This window comes from Micropterus salmoides, unplaced genomic scaffold (genome assembly GCF_014851395.1).
Source record: "Micropterus salmoides isolate LMB-PRFRI ecotype aquatic unplaced genomic scaffold, ASM1485139v1 Ms_hic_scaffold_2, whole genome shotgun sequence".
Lineage (NCBI taxonomy): Eukaryota > Metazoa > Chordata > Actinopteri > Centrarchiformes > Centrarchidae > Micropterus > Micropterus salmoides.
This window is the reverse complement of record NW_024041150.1, coordinates 22,386,808-22,405,168: the sequence shown is the minus strand read 5'-3', so window position 1 is coordinate 22,405,168 and position 18,361 is coordinate 22,386,808. Positions and strand designations below refer to the sequence as shown.

At 39.9% G+C, this 18,361-nt stretch overlaps 1 protein-coding gene across 5 annotated transcripts in view; it reads right to left on the bottom strand.

The window, feature by feature from the left end:
• The window catches only part of kcnip4 (Kv channel interacting protein 4), a 142,588-nt gene that overhangs the window by 50,336 nt on the left and 73,891 nt on the right, over positions 1 to 18,361 (bottom strand). The window contains exon 1 of one of the 5 annotated variants that reach the window (XM_038730689.1): positions 6,013 to 6,274. The exons of the other annotated variants lie outside the window; for them this stretch is intronic. Coding sequence (XP_038586617.1) covers positions 6,013 to 6,070 — 58 coding nt within the window. The 5' untranslated portion in view covers positions 6,071 to 6,274. Of the gene's footprint in view, positions 1 to 6,012; positions 6,275 to 18,361 lie in introns of those variants that run through there. 5 annotated transcript variants of the gene reach the window in all.

The window sequence follows — 18,361 nt, the reverse complement described above, 5'->3', positions numbered from 1 at the left end:
CAATAAGGGATGAGCCATTTGCCATAGCCCTCCTTCCCCTTCCTATTTAAATCAAAGTGATTACAACTATGATTGGTGGACCTTGGTTAAATAACCCTCTTAACGTAAATGAACAGAAGGAAGAATCTGTTCCTTATGTTTACTTAATTAAGTTACAATGGAATTCCCATCTGCAGACAAAGAGCAGCGCTGCAACATGGTGTTAAAACAAACTAATGTCTTCCATTTGTTTAGCGAAATTACAAAATAAGGCCCCCGGTGGCCTGTAACCTTCAAATGATATGGTAAATTGCAAATTAATGCGATTCGGGTATTGTTAAATTACTGGATCGCAGTACAATGACTTTGCAGTCACATTTGTTGTGCAAGACATTTTCTTGCAAAGGGAACATAGCCTAATACAAAGCAAGTAAGGTCTTTATTTTAATAGGAAACAATGTTAAAGGTCCTAAATCAAGATCAAACTTGTTTAATACATTCTTGCTGAAAAATCGTAAGGACTCTCCAAAGATAAATGTATTGTATCGCGTGACATTCTGATTTTTGATAAATCACAACTTGAAAGGACCCACATTTATTATCCTGCTTCCTTCAGGAAATGATCCTAATTCATTAGATTGACATGTATACACCAAAGTTTCAATGCTGAATTGACATGCATTGCATTTCTCCCCAACATCAAAAACTAGGCACTTTATTTTTTGGTAATTAGTAAAGGCAATTATTAAATTATTAAATATTTGCCCATTAAAAAGGCACCACTGTTTCTTTTACCTCTTCTTACTGCGAGAAGCGTGTTGTTTTCTTTGATTTTGCTGCCATCAAGTGGAAACAGTGAGAATCAACAGCTCAACGCTCTGAATCCAGGAGTAGCTCATCACTCAAAACAGCTAAAGTGCAAAGAGCAGCTTAAATACTGTTAATATGGTTTTCATTATGAGTGCATTAAAATATTGACCACATGTTGTGTTACATCCTACAATTTACTTAAGGGTTTACTAATGACAATTTAAAAAAATTACATTATATTAGATGTCTTATGTCTCATTTCATTTTCCTAGTTCATTAATTAATTTGTTAATTAATTAATTAATAGTGATTTGTTTTTCTACAAGGTTATGAAGGGAAAAAAGGTTATGAAGACATTTCCAGTTTGGATATGAAGATTGGACTGGTCTGATCTGCCCCCACTAACCCCTTTTAATACAACTAAACCAGAGATGGTTTCTGTATATGTTTCTGACAACCTATATAAATCATCTTACATCAAATATCTGAATCAACTGCACCAAAACAAATAGCCGTAGCTTTAATTATTAACATGCTGTGATATAATCAATATGTTGTTTCTTAATACATATCATATAAAATAGCCTCACTTGTTCTGCAAACATTATTAGTGCCATTCCACAAAGTGTATTGTGGATTCAAACTGTCCACATTATGGTGAGGAAGGAGGTGTTAAAGCAAACCAGGACTGTACCCTGGGGTGACCCGGAGTATCTGCGTGAGTATGCACTGCCATGCCTACTGACTGCTCCTGCGAGGCTTCATTGAGCAGGCGGCTGCTCATTAATCCAGTTCTATGTGAGCTCTCTTAATACTGGTCACCGTGCCCTGTGGGGACGGAGTGATTCTTTCTTCTTTAAAAATAAAAATAAAAATAAAATAATAATAATAATAATAATGCACTGAATGCCATGCCACCATAGGAAACCCAAAACAAGCTCGCAGCCAAGAAGCCAACTGATGTGGCTTCGGTTTTCAATTTAAATGCTAATTTAGAGAACTGAAAAACCAATAGAGTATAATGAAACAGGGACTTTGAAAAGGCCTGAGATAACATGTTGCTGATAACAAAAGGAAAGAAATGAAACCCAGAGAGAACTGTGAGCTGTGTAGGTGACCCCCTCCTCATTTCCTAACGTAAAGGTAGCCTTTACATTTACATATCAGAGAAGGAAATCTGAAATCTTATACATGCCATATGGCTTAATAAAATCAATTTCCCAACTTTTGGGAGAAGAAATCCATTTAATATCGAGATAATATCTATAAATTCACCCACATGCCTTTGTATAATGCAAATGGTAAGCCTGGAACATTTTGGAAAGTGGAAGACTAGTCTTTGATTAAGTTCTGCTCTGTAGTCTATAGCAGCTCAGAGAAATTTAAATACGTTCTGAACATTATGTACCCTATATTAATGACCACTGTGCATTTACCAGAGTCCTTAGAGGACTTCTCAATGGCTTATACTGAATAGTGATATAGATCAGGAGACTTGTATCTGAGGTTAGATGAGAACAATGTGCATACTAAACGTTCTCTCAAATCTCTGTCACATCCACCCGGCACTTTGGAACAACATGAGTGGTGAGAAACGCTGCATGTGACAGATGGGTTGGAAAACTCTAATGAGATAGATTCGAAGTGCTTTGGGCATATGGTTCATAAAAGTAAAAGTAATTATTTGCCTTTGACAAAGAGACTTTCTATGAATAAAGTTCACACAGTAAGAGCTGGTAGTCTAGGTCAATTTTTGAGACTAAAGCAGACAGAGATTTGGTCTGAAAGATGCTGTTCCAAAAATGGTGCTAGAGCCTACAGATAAGGTTGACCTAAATTTAAATATATTTAGCTCTCTTTAAATAAGCTCAGAGATTACTTATTTAAAGAGTGTTAAACTGAATGTTTGCGTTTTTAACAGAAACTGAAAATGTCTTGGCTATGAGCGGTCATGGAGATTGGTGGCATGGCTACCCCCAAAAATGACAGCTGCCCTCCCTGTGGTCGGCACAAGTCTCCGCTCGGTTCTGTAAACACCAGAAGGCCTGGAAGGAGTCGGGGCCAGCAACAACAACGTACTGGACATCTCCATCACCCCTTGTGTTAATGTCACGAGGAATTAGCTCAAGAAAACAAACCTCAAATTAGTTTACATCATGTTTTAGTTCAGCTTAGAGGCATTTACATTCACATTTACTCATTTGGCAAACACTTTCATCCAAAGAGACTTACATTTGGGGAACAACATAGAAGCATCAATAAAGCATCAATACAGCAAGAATTTTGAATAGTGATAATACCTAATGGTACTTTTATTCTTTAATTCAGTAACTAGTTCTGACTTTGTTTAACACATTTCAAAGCGGTCTTGTACTCTCTTTCAGGAACTGAAACACGCCATCAACATTAATTTACCAGTTGGTGGCCTGAGTCATAGTTAATGCTTTGCTGTTTCCCTTTGAGCAACTCTACTTCTGAGTGTACCTATCTTACTCCTACACAAACTGTACTCATAACAGCCCCCGACAACACAAACAGGCAAGACATTTCAAATAAAGCACAACAAGGGCAAACAAGTCATTGAGTACCACCATAATGACGCTGGCACGTCTCTTATCCTTGGGACAGTCAAAGCCCGGCCGGCTGAGTCTGAAAAGGAGTTGGAGGGCAAAGTTCTTATGAGTGCTTATACGACCATGGTCTCTTGTCATGCAGATGAGTGCAGCAATGAAAATTAATGGAATGCATTAGAGTGGGTGGTGGAGTAACACTAAGGTCACTCAGAAAGTGCATGTTTTATTATTTCATTTTGTCCTTGTCCAAAGAGCTCCACATCGTGTAAATCCATGTGTTACATGATTTGACAAAATATTTGTTTGTATTTGAAATTTCAAATACAGTAACTGTACTGTTCAGGATTTGCACAATAAACTCATCCAATTCTACCTTCTTTGAGGACGTGTTACAGTTTTAGCTGCAAGTCTACGCATTGACGTGTTACAAATGATAGAGCTGTGTTGGTATCAAATGTTTTTTGATAATTCCTTCAGTTAATTGATGTTTAATATTTTAATTGCAAGAATGCACCCTCCAGACTATTCAGCCAAGACGCAGAGCCACACACTTGGCATTTATACTAAACGATTGGTTCTGGGGACTTGGGATCTCACAGGAGCTCACGTGATCAAACGTGACTTCAGACATGAAGAAACATGGAGGTAGACTGTCGTTAAACTCCAAGATAGTCACCTTACAATGACACAAAACAATGCAGTAATTGTTCATACTTGAGAAACTGAAACCAGCAAATGTTTCCCTTAATTTTTTTTATAACTGACTTAAATCAATAATTGTTGTTTGTGTCAATTAATCCACAGCTAACTAATCCATTAACCAACTAGTCACTTAATTGGCAAACCTGAGTGTTCACTTAACCACTCCCCTTAACAGCGACTCTCCAATCATAGCTTAGCAACCGTAACTGTGTGTCAAGCTCTAGATTTCTTAATATACTGAAGTACACAGGGCTGTTGAAAGAGTGATACTCTCCAACTTAAAGTTGGGAGGATGGGGTCTTTTTTTGCCTTTCCCAAAAGAAAAACCACAAGAGCAAAAGTGTAAGAAAAAGGGTTAAACTGTGTGTTTATCTCCTCTAATATGAGCATTTCATTAGCTAACTAAATTTTATGGGGCTACAGATTACGTAAGCCCTGTTCACAATAGCACATCCACAGCACAGTATTTCTCTGCAGTGTAACCCGGTGAGGTATTTGCATCCTGAGATATCGTGAAGTTCACCAAACACATTGGTTAGCCCTCATCCTAAAAGCCCTTTCTCTTCTAATGTTAAAGGTGAAAGATACTGTTTGAAAACACAAACAATAAAGTGTAAGTCTGACTTTGAAAATGGATCAGCCGGAAGCATGAAAACGTCAGCCAAAGGAGCCAATGTTTCGCTTACTTGCTAGCTCCAGCGGATACAGTTTGCTTGTAATAGCTGTAATTTCAGCCATTGAAATCGAATATAACCAGCTAGAAATAAGAAGTCTGCTTTTGTCTTCCTCTGTCTGGAGTCATTCCTTCAAAATTCCCTGAATATCTATGATAATCACTGTTCTTACCACTGGAAACTTTGTATGCACTGTATGCAAACAGAAAGTTGATAGGCATAATTATAGTAACTGAAGAGGGCGCAGTTTTTTTGAGGACAAACCACCATTCTTAGGCATCCATCATCTCTCAAATATCTTAGCCGACTATTTTAAAACCTTGCTTCATCTGTTTGAAACTACCTGGAAACAATACATGTTAGATCTCCAGTTAAGCATCGCAATATGGTAAAGCACATGCGATTTATCTACTGTTACACTGTGTGTTTGTGTATCTGGATCCCACGTTCTCCTTTCTAGGTCCCTGTGAAATGAGCTTACAGTGCACATAACCACCCCGTCTGTGATCTATTACCTGAGAGAGTTACAGAGTCCCTCATTTATTTGGCTTTCAAGCTCTCTTGTAATACCCCAGTGAAATATGACTTACTGTACTTTAAGTGTCATTCATTCTGTCTCTTCCACACTACACCACTAAATATAACCGCAAGCAGTTATTGTCCGCTGGCCACCCACTAAATATTTCATTGTTCTTTAATAAGGACCAGACTTCCTCGTCTTTTGTCGCGGTGACAAGCTGTGACAATGAGGCTGATCGGCACAGTATTGCAGGGAGACAGATGTATCATAAGCTTGTGCGTCTGCGTTGGCAGAGAGTCTATGTGGCATGCTGATTGTGAGTGTGGGCTGCCACTGTAAAATCACTTGTGGGAAAAGGCAAATGGAAAAAGTCAAGCAAGTTTGTGTAGTCCAGACGAAATGTTTACCAAAAGTGGCCGATTTCAAGTCAATTTCATGGACTGCTGGTGTGGCAACATGAATTCAGATGGGATTAGAGAGCAAACAGCAGATTAGTGGGGAACTATCTGGATGCCTAAGTTCAAAACACACACACACACACACAGACCGATGCTGCACATTCTCACACACAGAACAATTTATCTGTGCAAGTCTTTTAACAATAAATCCACCGGCTTAAGTACAACATAAAGATTAAAGATCAAACATCTTTTCAAGCAGGCAGTTACCTTTCTTTATAGACAATTAATTTAGCCGCTAACTCGTGAAAAATGTATCCAATTAAATATCCTCTTCACCTTCCCATCAAACCTACCTCTCGCCTTGCTTCTTTGTTTCGGCTGAACCGAGAAGATGACCATTAAAGCCCCCATGATGCCCTCCAGACTTTCGCGCTTAGTGATCTGGAAGTCCTGCTAGGTTTCACACACTTTCCACTCCCACGCTGGGATGGCTTGTGAGTGAAAACGGAGGGGATGAAAAACAAAACCCAGAGAGATGCTGGGAAGCCTCACATGAAAAACCAAGTCTCTGTTTCAAACTTCCCTTTATATTCACCCCGGCTAGGTGGGCAGCACGAAGAGCAATAGGAGTGGGAGTAAAACATGCGTGCCTCTGTTGAGTTTTGAATTTTGACGCGCATGCTCCGCAGGCCCCTCCCTTCCCCTATTTTCCCGCTCTGGTGTGAGAGCTTGTTAGCTGATCTCTGCTCTGCAAGGGCTACTTTGTACCAGTTGAGCACCTAAATTAATTGTGCGACCGGAGAGGGAGCCAGTAACATGCTGGGCAGACTGGTGCTGCCGCTCTTTTCAGCAGATCTCTCCTCACACGGGGAGGGAGAGACGGGAGGAAGGCGAGAGAGCTCATGCTGTAGATAAAACATTATTCCTTAGTAGCTGCCTTCTAACTACATCTCCTGCTGGGGAAAGGAGCAGAAAACCATGCTGTGTCCACGACATTTAGTGAGAACCGAGACCTCAAGCTGGCAGTGGCTAATGTCAATATTTAAATTAAGTGGTGGGCATCTTCAGTGAGCATCTTCTCTACCTACTAATGCTGATGAGCCATTTTATAAACAGATTAATGAGAGAAGAGGGATGATCTATAATGGAAAACATGTCTATAAGCCTCCATATGATTATATTACTATTATTTCACCACAGGCTTTCTGTGAAAGTCCCAAAAGAAAGTTTAACTCAATAATCATTTCCTCCCTCTGATTTATAAAGTAAATGCTCTAATTATAAATAGAAAGAGGGGTGACAGATTGACCTTTACACCCCCCAGAAAAATCCAGAAACACTGTATTTTATGTAATACTGATTCTGTATTCGTAGCCACAGAGAAAATATCCTGCTACCATGTTAAAGTTATTTCCCATCCCATCATAAGCCCTATGAAAAAAAAAGTGATTGCTACTTCAGAGTTGATCCTCCGGCAGCTTATTTGGCAGACTCAGACCGACTTTGGGGAAGATTCACCGGATTATGGAGAAGACCTGGAGGTCAGAATCATGCCCACACCTTTTCCCTTTCCCTTTGCTCAGACGGGTGAAAATAACCACAAAGATGCTCGTCTGACGTGACACATCAAAAGAGGAAAACAGAATGAAAAAAATACATCCGCTCCCTGTGCCACCCACACGCAATCCATTTCATGAACTGTGTGACGGCAGTCCGATTCAGAAACGCAACAGCCAACCACTGCAATCAAGTACCAATTTGCACCCACTACATTAACCTGCTTCCTGCCTGTCGAGTGTGCTCTGTTGCTCCAAGGCCTCCCACGGATGTCAGACAGAAGGTAAGGTACATACTGTGCGGCAGGCTCTGTAAACTATACGCACACATAAACTGTGTAAACAAAAACTCACACTTTCACATGATGGACTGGTCGCGGCCATTTTGAAGGTCAAGGACCTTTACATCATCAGTGTACACCCTATTTCTTTTATAACTGGGTTCTGCTGAATGAGTCGTACCAGCAACGGGTGCAATTATTTCAGCATGACACCTTAATTATGATAGTATAGATAGAACAACCACCTTGAAAAAAAGCCCTTGATAAGAAAATACAATATTAGTGAGCAACAGTTATGCATCTGTTCATTATTTACCTGGCAAATCATTCAAACTTTTTGACTCTTGAACTCAGCGAGCATACATTACTTATTTTATGGTACTGGTTTAAGATTAATTATGGCATTCTATTCCTGTTATTATGTTATGTTTACAGCCATGCTAGCAGCTCTGTGAGGCTGGACTTAAGCACAGCGGAGCTTTGAGCTAAATCCTAAAGTCAGCATGCTAATCTGAGCACAATGACGATACTACCATTCTGATGTTCAGAACGAATTTACATTCTGAACTTTAACCATTTTACTTTGGCATGTTAGCACGCTAACCTTTGCTAAACACAAAATGCAGGCAAGGCTGAGATATTTGGTTTTAAACCAAAGTGTTGGACAAATTCGACCTGACAATGCTGATAAAAAGTCAGGTTAACACCAATGTGACTACAATTCATCTTCAAGGGAACATGAACTTTTCAAGGCAATTCATCCATGCACATGGATACTACTACTTCCTGCAAACAAATCTGACACAGCGGCACAGAGACTGAATGGTCTAAAAGCAATGGGTGAACTAAAGGAACTGTCATTTTTCTACAAACAAAAATGTTATGCCATCAGAATAATTTCAAATATACTATAATGAGCTATCCACCAAAATCAGTTGCAAAATATTGCTTCTTATTAAAGTGGAAACCACTTATAGTGATCACAGAGCGATCAACCATTTATATGGATCAAGCTTGGGACAGAATCATTCCCATACAAATACTGTATATGTAAATATTTCATTAATAGTAATCAGGTAGTTTGCTTACAGTGTTCATGGTATGGTTATGACAACATATGGGGAAAAGATTTTAACTGTTGTAGCCTACTACTGCAAGTTGAAATATGCTTAGGCTCTCTTTTAACTTATTACCTAGCTTATTACAACCGCCCCCGCCTGTTCTGATAACATAAGTTCACTGCACGTGTGTGTGTGTGCGCGCGCACAATGTGCTATCTTCCTCTAGTGTTCTCACATCACTGAGTGAGTTATTTTGCCCTCTCGTTCCAGCTCTGCTGGCGTTATGGGACTTTTGCAGTGCATAATTATTGTGCCTGCTCTCTCACAGCAGCAGGTATGTTATGTGAGTGGAGTGTAATGCTTTCCCACTGACTGTACAGACAAGGCTTGGAGCAAGAGAAGGCCACGTTTGAATTAGTAAATAGCAAAGCTGTCTGTTTCATTACTTTATGTATAAAAATGTCAAGTAACCCTAACCCTAATCTGCATGAGAAATAAAGAAACTACCTACAGTAGTTTTGAAAAAAATTTACTTCAACATCAAAGTCTGTTTACAGATCTTGGGGAGGTCAGTTGGAGCTGAAGACAAAAAATTTGATCAAAAGCAAAGGTACACACACACACACACACACACACACACACACACATATAATATAAATGTCTGCAACCGTGCATGTGCACATGGATATGGAACGGTGTGCTAATGGGAGAAGGTAATAAAAGCATAGCCACTTAGCAGGAACCCTTAAACTGTAGCCCCAGTTTGAGGATCAGTCCAAATCAGCTGAGCATGGCTTTTCAAAGGGTAGCCTAATTACGTTGGAGCCGTAATGACTTGTCATTAAATTAGACACTCCACAGAACTGGTTGGGATAATCAAATGTCTCTGTGGTAAATCATCTCCGCACACTGAGGCTTACTCCACAGCACTTCAGGAAAACAATCTGATTAACTATATGGGATTTGGGAAAGTGTTTTATAATTGATTTTGTAGTGTATAGAGAAGATGAATATCATCATATACCTATAACACTAGTCATTTCAAGGAGCAATGTCCAACACATCATGTAAACATCTGCTTCAAATGTAAATGCTTGTACATCTCAAGTATGTACAGTAGGTGCTCGGCTGCCCGCAGATCGCCGACATGCTTGAGATGGCTGTCCATTATCCTAAGTGGTGGGCTTCAGGCCTTTCTTTCTTTTATACCACATAACCTTTCTTTCACCTCTTTTTTCCTGCTGCCATTTCCAGCGCTTCATTAAAAGGAACGCTGTTAGTCTGTAGGTGTTTGTGACTCAGACACAGAGCGGCGAGCCATAGGTGGGTAGTGGCCCCCACTGTCTTTTAAACTGACTGTGTGCAAAGGCAAATGGAAATGTATGGAAATCGCGGCAGGGAGCTTGTGAACAGCAGCTGATGCGTGATGAGAGCGATGAATCAGAGAAGTTAAACTGCACCAAGGTTGCTCGAGGTGAAGACCAAAACATGAGGTTTGTGTAAGACATAACTGATGCTTATACTCTTGAAAAAACATTTTGAAAGCTAACAGCTATCCCACTTTCTTACAAGCAAATGTAGCAGAGTAATGAGTGGAAAACAGTTTAAAGTGCAGGGAACCAAACCCGCTTTGAGAACCTGAGAACCATTGTAAGATCTTTTATGCTCAAGCCAAAGTGTAAATTACCTCAATAGTAAATTGCATCAGCAGTATATCCTATTCTGTCACCTACATTTCTGTCAGATCTCTGATCTACATAGTTAATTTAAGTTATATATTACTATTATTAACACGCATAATTCTAACATATTCTAATCTAATCCCGAGTACGAAACCATGATCACAAATGTTTTACCTTAAACAAGCAAACAAGGAGCATGTGTGGCACAGTGTTTACATGCTTTTTATGTAAAAAAGTGAAACATTCACTGCTTCCAGTTTTGCAAATGTGCATATCTGCTGGTTTTCTTATTCTTAAATGATAGTAAATTAAATATATTTGGGTTTTGGGCTGTTGGTGGGACAAAACAAGCCACGTGAATGGCCATTTTTCACTATTTTATGACATTTTGAGTAAACGATTTATTGAGAAAATAATCAATACTGTAAATAATCATCATCATAATCGATAGATTGATAGACATAGAGATTATTAATCCCCTTAGGTATATTCAGATACCCAGTGGCAATGACTTCAAACAGACAAACAATAAATTAATAAATACAGTGAAAAAATAAATAAGATGATGAATAAAAATGCCAAAAGAGCCAGTGCCAATACAACCGCCTTCAAGGAGAAGACCTATTGCACAGACCCTTGGGGAGAATGGGTAGGGAGGGGGAGGGAGACAGAGAGAGAGAGGGGGGGGGGGGGGGGGGGGGGGGGCACCTGAGCACCTGCTATTGGCTGACTGGTTAAAAATTCTGATGGCTGTTTCGGACAAAGGCTCTCCTGAACCTCTCAGTCCAGCAGCGAAGCGAGATGAGGCGTCCGCTGGTTTTCTGGCACACCAGGATGTTGTGAAGAGGGGTAGCGGACATTGTCCAGGACGGCACTTCACCTTTCTTTCTGAGTCCAGCCTCCTGCGGAGCACTGAGCCAGCCTTTTTAACCAGCTTGTCCGGCCGCCTAGTGTCCCTGTCCGTCACGTTGCCTCCGCAACATATCACACAGCATAGAAAATGATATTTGCCACCACCAACTGACAAAACATATGGAGAACTTCACTGCAGACATCAAAGGACCTGAGAAAAACCTTGTTGTATAGCACAGCATATTGGGGGACCAGTCCAGCTTGTTAACATTAGCGTTAGTTGTAGCCCTGATATGTACTATCATTTGCATTGTCTGCATCTGACAGAGTACACACAGTATCTCTGAACACTTTTGTTTATAAGCCCAAACACATACTATATTCATCATGTTATAATTAAGATAGTTGAAATGAGAATACGCATGCGCCTTGTATATTGTATATCGATATATCTGGCCTAATCTGAAATTAATGTGCCTGTTTTACCGCATATTTATTTATACTGCATGCACTGTTGGTCAGAAGCTTCACTTCTATCATATTGTGAATCTTTATACTATAAATCTTTCATATTTGCTGTTCATGTTACTTTAACCTTATGGATATGTATTTGATTCTGCAATGGTTGAGACTCTCCACGTGGACCATTATTGTAGTTTCATGTCCCAAGGAACAATTTTTATACTGTCCACTAAGTGGCAGCAAAACGTTAAGAGCATGTATCTCTGCCAGTGTTTGCATTTTAAAATAATCTCGGCATCGTCATGTTCCTTTGTCTATGACAGACAGCACAAGCAGTTTCAGTTAAACAAGCATTATCGTATTTAACAGCTATATCTAATCAGTGCAGAATCTATGGAAATGTACCCAAGTGGTGGCAATAAATAGATAGGCTACATAAATCAATAGATAATTAATTATAAATAAAATCCAACATTCTGTGTTGTGCTTCATGCACGGGAGCTTCAAGCTCATTTTTCCTGTACTGCAACATAAACATGTCCCAATGCTCAGTACTGACACATACAAGCAGGAGAGCTGACATCTGATCAATAAGACTAATGTAGGAGCCTGTTCTTTTAAGACAGAAGGGGCTCTTGTCACTTGATAAATGAAGTGCCAGGAACTGAACACAGAAGGTTTGATTAATTTGTGCCACATTATCCTACTGCAGCAGTGATAACCAGCTTATGGCTGCCTACATGCAACTCCAGACATGCCCTTCATGCCGTCCTCTTTTAATTCAGATAAACTACAGAAAGGTCAAATGATCAAAAAAGAGCTGATTATTGCTGTCAAAGTGCTACATGTACAAGATGTTGCGGCAGTGTTTTTTCTAAAAGGCATTTACAGTTTACAGTAGGGTAACAAGCCAAACAGCATTTAGATAGAAGCTAAGATAACTAATAAAATAAATACAACGTGAAACAGAAACTTTTTTTGAAGTATGTAAAATGTACTGTAAGCATTGAGCATTAAGCAGGCATAGTATGTAACAGACATAAAATAAAGGGCCAATACCTGCGCAACTGCATGCAGATTAGTGTGAACTTTATAACAAGTGAGTAATGTCCCTTCTGCCAACAAATGCTGTTTAACCTGAACAATAATGACTCGTTCTGGGTATTAACATGTACATGCCTCTCTCTTCACATACCATCAGTCCACGCCAATACAATTATGATCTATTATTGTCAGCACCAGTGTCATTATGTTTCTGGTGTGCGGCAGGTGAAGACACGGCTGCAACCTACTGCAGTACAACACAATTATCCAAACAAGGTGCAGCAGTGAGGTTTTAATGTGTTAAATATCCACACACCGGGAAAAGGGTGCGGTTATGATACAGCAAGAGAAATAATACCTCTTTCAACTCAACACAGTTTACTGCAATTTTTTTGCATGTTATCGTTTAGAGTACAACCCTCACAACAGGATGGAGAAGAGCAAAAAACATTATATGCATGTGGGTGTGCCTGCATACGATCTGTGACCAAATCTGACAAGTAGTTATTTGAACATTTCCCATATTAGGTTTGATTTTTTTTGCAGTTCAATTACAGCAATTAAAGCAAGAAATGGAAAAATGCACTGTCATGTTTTGGACAGTAGAGGGCGCAATTGATTTATCTTGACAAACCAAAATAGCACTAGGATCAGCATCCTAAACCACACGTCTGGGAGAGGTATCAACTTTAATTTTGAGCTGTTTACTTTTCAGCAGTCGCATGTTATCTGGCTAAAAGCATGCATGCTATGATTCCATTACTCCCACCTAAACAGTATTTCGATCAAAACTACTCGGCCCTTTGAACAACCGGGCATTACATGTGACATAGATTTTATAACAAAGATGAGGGGCTCTTGAGAAAAGAACAATGTAAACAGAGAGCAGATGTGCTTTTTTTTATATTTCCATGAGGTAATAGACAATCTCCCAGAAGCTCACTGCAGTGTCAGAACTCTTTCTAAAACAAATTATAAACCTCCATGTGCGATATAAATTAAGAGTTTTTCTGTCAGCTTTGTGTTGGAATTCGAACGTAAAAATAAATAAATAAAAAAACACATCATGAGAGGCAGTGATGATCCAGTCTGTCTGAGAGTTGAGGAAAACTCTGGGCAGCAGAGTCAGGGCTTTTTACTGCAACATTTTCTTAAGTGTCACAGAATTGCAAGCAAAGCAGTACTGTTTAGGGAAGAAATGAAATGGAAAGTGCAGGAAAATGGTACACATTAAGCCTTTTTCAGTGGCAAGTCATCAACATAAGAAAAAAAGTGAACATTGTTAATGAATAGTGCTTTTTTTCCAGTGTAGGAAGGACGCTGCAGAAAGAAACAAAATAGGAAATGATACTGTCTGCTACAGTATATTGGAAAAAGAGGAAAAATGGCTTTGCTGTTATGCCATGTTGTGCTGTAAGCATTTTTTTGGATGGTAATAATGGACGAGCAAAAAAGCAGTCACTGATACTAGCACAGCCTCAAAGAAACTGACATGAAAGCTGTTTTAAGACTCACTTGCCCGTCCAAATGAGTATTTAAGCAGCAGTTGGCAAAGGAGGAAGCTCAACATCTGCAACCTGCTGTTTCTAATTAGGGATCAATTAAGAACGGTCTTTAGAGGACAAAAGACACACAGCGGGCGCAGAGGTTGTCATGAGGCATATGATACACTGCAGCAGCAGCAGGGGGATGATGAGTGTGAGAGTTTGTCAATGCAAGCTTCTCTGTACTGTTAATGTCAAATATGAAGGAGGGCTGTGCTGCAATCCAGCAATAATGATGCAACAATAAAAATGTCAGTCAGCGCTTTATTTTTCCTGTGCGGTCACCAATATGCACCACACCTACTATCATCCTGGGACCGGTTTAACCACAATATGTTGCTGCAGCGACAACAGGATACACTACCTGCCCAGATGGTCTGAATCAGTGGGCAGCGGCCCTCGTGGCGCCAACTGCATCCCACTGCCATCAATCACAGACAAATACGGCCCAGTGAAAAGGTTGATTTCCCTTCAAATGGTGGCACGAAAACAAAAGCCTAATTTCCACAACTGGGCCAAGCAGGGCAGCTCACCCACTTTTATGTTTATTGAACCCCAGTGAATCCACTATTTGTTTGACACTATATCTTGGCTAACAAAATATCTCGTTTCTAAAGAGGTAGCGCAGTTGTTCTAGAATGAGTAATGAGGAGGTCTTGGCGTCCTCGACTCTGCAGGGCTTGGATACGCAGCATTCGTCCAGACCTTTTTCTTGCTCACTGTAAACAGAAAAAGGTGTATACCTCAGCACTATGCTTAGTGACGCACCAAAGTACAAAACTTTCCTTGAGCTATAATAAAAGCTGAGGAGTCATAACTTAAATCAAGTTGCAGTGTTACAGAGAAACTGTTGAAAACAAATAACTTGTCTTTACCACAGTCTGACTGCAGATGAAAGACCGAGAGAACGACGAGCAGATTTTTGAACTTTCTAACTCCCTGCAGCAGTGGTAAACTGGGGCTGTCCAACATGGACACTGGCCAAGCAGTTACAGTTGTGCGTGTGTCTCAACGGCGCCCGCTCAGGTCAATCTGTCAACAGCACAGCTCCACCTGCTGCCATTGTGCGCCCTGTAGGCCCGGCCTATGTCACATTATTTTATTACACCCAGTCATGTAGTTGCTGTCTGCGGCGTCTCTGACACTGAGCCTACTGATCGCAGATCGGTGTTCACCAAGCCGTACAGGAGCGAGACTGGTGCTTTTCTCCTCAGTCAGGTGTGAAATGCATCAGCTCAAGCCAAAACGTATAAGTATCAAAATTCCCACAGAGCAGCAACAAATGACAGATCTGCACAGACGGTGGCAAAGACATCACTATTCTGGTTTTGTTCTCCATAACCAAACCCCTTCATCATTTTTTAACACAGTGGATATTGCATTACAGCAATGTAATGAGCAGTGTTCACTCTGAATCATAACTCCTCACACCCGATTCATCTCCAAATAAAAAAACTATGAAACTCGTGCTGAGATGTGAAGATGAACCCAATAAATCCTTCTGTGGAACAGTACGTGCAGTGTTATGATTGCCGCTGTTATTTGGGGGCCCAAATATCGCTAAATAAGCAATCCAGACGCTAGATGAAAACACAATTTAATGCTCCTTTGAATCTGGGTGTTCCTAATCCCCAACAGCAATAAACATTACTCCTCATTTCACTTCATTTAGGCATTGTTGTATACTGTACATTATCATCTTAGCCAATTGTGCTCCGCATGAGACGGCACGGGAGCAGTTCATAGTCCTCGGCATGAGAGATTTCTACTGAGCTCTGAAAACGTATTATTAAATATGCACAGTTTAATAAGCTTGCTCGTTTTCAGTTACATATATCTTGTTCAGCTAAGAGAGCGGGGATTTATCCAGAGTGTAAGGTCATGTAGAAGAATGAGCACAGCAGCAGTCCCTGCACATAAAGAATTTGCAATGAGGCTTTTATAGTACTCGTGTTCCACTAGGATAGATAAGAAAAAAGCAAGCAACAACACACAGCAATAAGGTCTTCTCTTTGGTCTGATTGAAAGCATAGACTGTTATCTTGGCATTATGCAATTATGCAACTGGAAGGGAAGGTTTTTACATTAACATGGTTTATAACTGTACTGTAGCACAACATGGTACCCAGGTTGGAACGCAAATTAAACTGGCACTGTCATAGATGTGTGTATGAGGATTCAGGACCCATATGCGAGCAAGGCAAGCAGGTCATAAACTGGCAGTTGGTCAAAACACAGTTAGCAGATATCAGGCAGAAAATCAGGGACAGGGAAACAGGAACAGGTATAGATGGCTGGAACGCACGGACACAACATGACAAACCAGCAAAGGGAAGCGTCTGGTAAGCTATAAGGTTATATACAGTGACGGTCAGATGAGATAATAAGAGGCACGTGTGTCAGCAGAAGGGGATGATTTGGGAATGTGAACAGATGAGCAAGTGGATGTGGAAGTCAGGTGGTGAGAGCTGGTGGGACCGAGGGCATGTCGTGGTTGCATGGAACTTTGTGGCTCTGCAGGAATATAGTCAAGTCTAATGAAAAAAGTGTTGCATTATGTGAAATTTAGGATCCAGCGTTTGTGGATATGCCCATACACAGGACAAAGAGTCACAACTTTATGGAAGTGTAATACCAAATTGCTCGACTCCCCACTTTTCCTAAACAGTGGCTACTACAACTTCATCTTACAACAAGATAATGCTCAAAATAAGCTGAAATGCTAAGCTTTTTCTACAGTAGCACAAGTGGGGAGGAGTCATAAAGTCAGTGAACTGACTCAGTAATGCGTGCTATAGCCTACAGTAATATTTACCTACTGTTTGCGAGCATTAGCCACCATAAGCTAGTGTGAGTGAGGCTGTAGTTTTATTTCTTTTCAAAAGTTACATAGTCTTGCTCCAAGGTCCGATATTAAACATTTTTTGGGAATTCAGTTAGCATTTCAGAAATATTTATGGCTGTTTAAGTGCTGATACACTTTGTAGATTAATAAATGAGTAACAGACATGTTTCACTACTCTATGACATTTTATACACTACACGATAAAAAAAAAAAATAAAAAAAATTATATATATATATATATATATATATATATATATATATATATATATATATATATATATATATATATATATATATATATATATATATATATATATATATATATATATATATTATGCAGTTTCACGTAATGATGCAAAAAGACAACATCAACAATAAATCACACAACTAGCACAGGGAAATAGAAATTCTTACCAAGTACAAATACACAAAGAGCGTAGTGCAAGGAATGCAGTCAGAGTGCTTATTGCTATTAAGCATATGAATAGCACTTGGGATGAAAGAGACATGGAGTCTTTTAGTCCTCTGAACAGGTGCCTTGATAGGGTGGCCTGGAGGTCATAGCTCAAACTCCCTCTGGAGTGGATGGTGCTGGCAGTCCAATATAGCATTAGCTGTCCTAAAGACCTTCCTGTTATAAATGACCAAAAGCTTGGACTGACTCACTCCCTAAGATCTTAGTGGCAATTTAAATAAGACTTCCAAGTCTATTTGTATTGGGAAGATATAAACCAAGCAATCATACAGATGGTTAAAACAGATTCAATGAAACTTCTATAAAAGAGAGTCATTTGGTGTTACTAAGCCCAGTGGGTTAAACTACCATCACAGTGTGCCAAACCTGTATTTTAGTACCTTCTAATAAATCTCTTCTTCAAATCTAAAGTGATTTAAAGTGTACTCATGTCCTGTTAAGTTTTATATGCAACAGTCTGGCATGGAAAACAATGCAAGTCAGTGTGGTGCTTTTAATATGTCAAGTAGGAATTGCTTTATGAGCTTATGGCCGTGTATGCACACTGGAAGCAGCTGAGAAATTCAATTGGATGGACAAACCTTCAACGGCCCTTGGCTGTGACATGGTCACAAACAGTGCTATGACACATTCATCAACCGCCTCGGGCCACGATCTCATCTAAAATCTATCAGGGCTGGCTCTGATGACAGCTTATCACCAACAGTGACAAGTGAAACACTAACCGTGTCAATGATGCTAACCCTGCGGCGACACACCCGACATGCATCAGCTCTCTATTAATAAACCAGAGAGTGGAGGGGAAACCCTTTTCCCGGGTAAATGGTGAGACATGTTGCTAGCCATCTCATGCACAGATACCGTAACAAAACGCTATCTCTGCCTACGGCTAGGGTAACA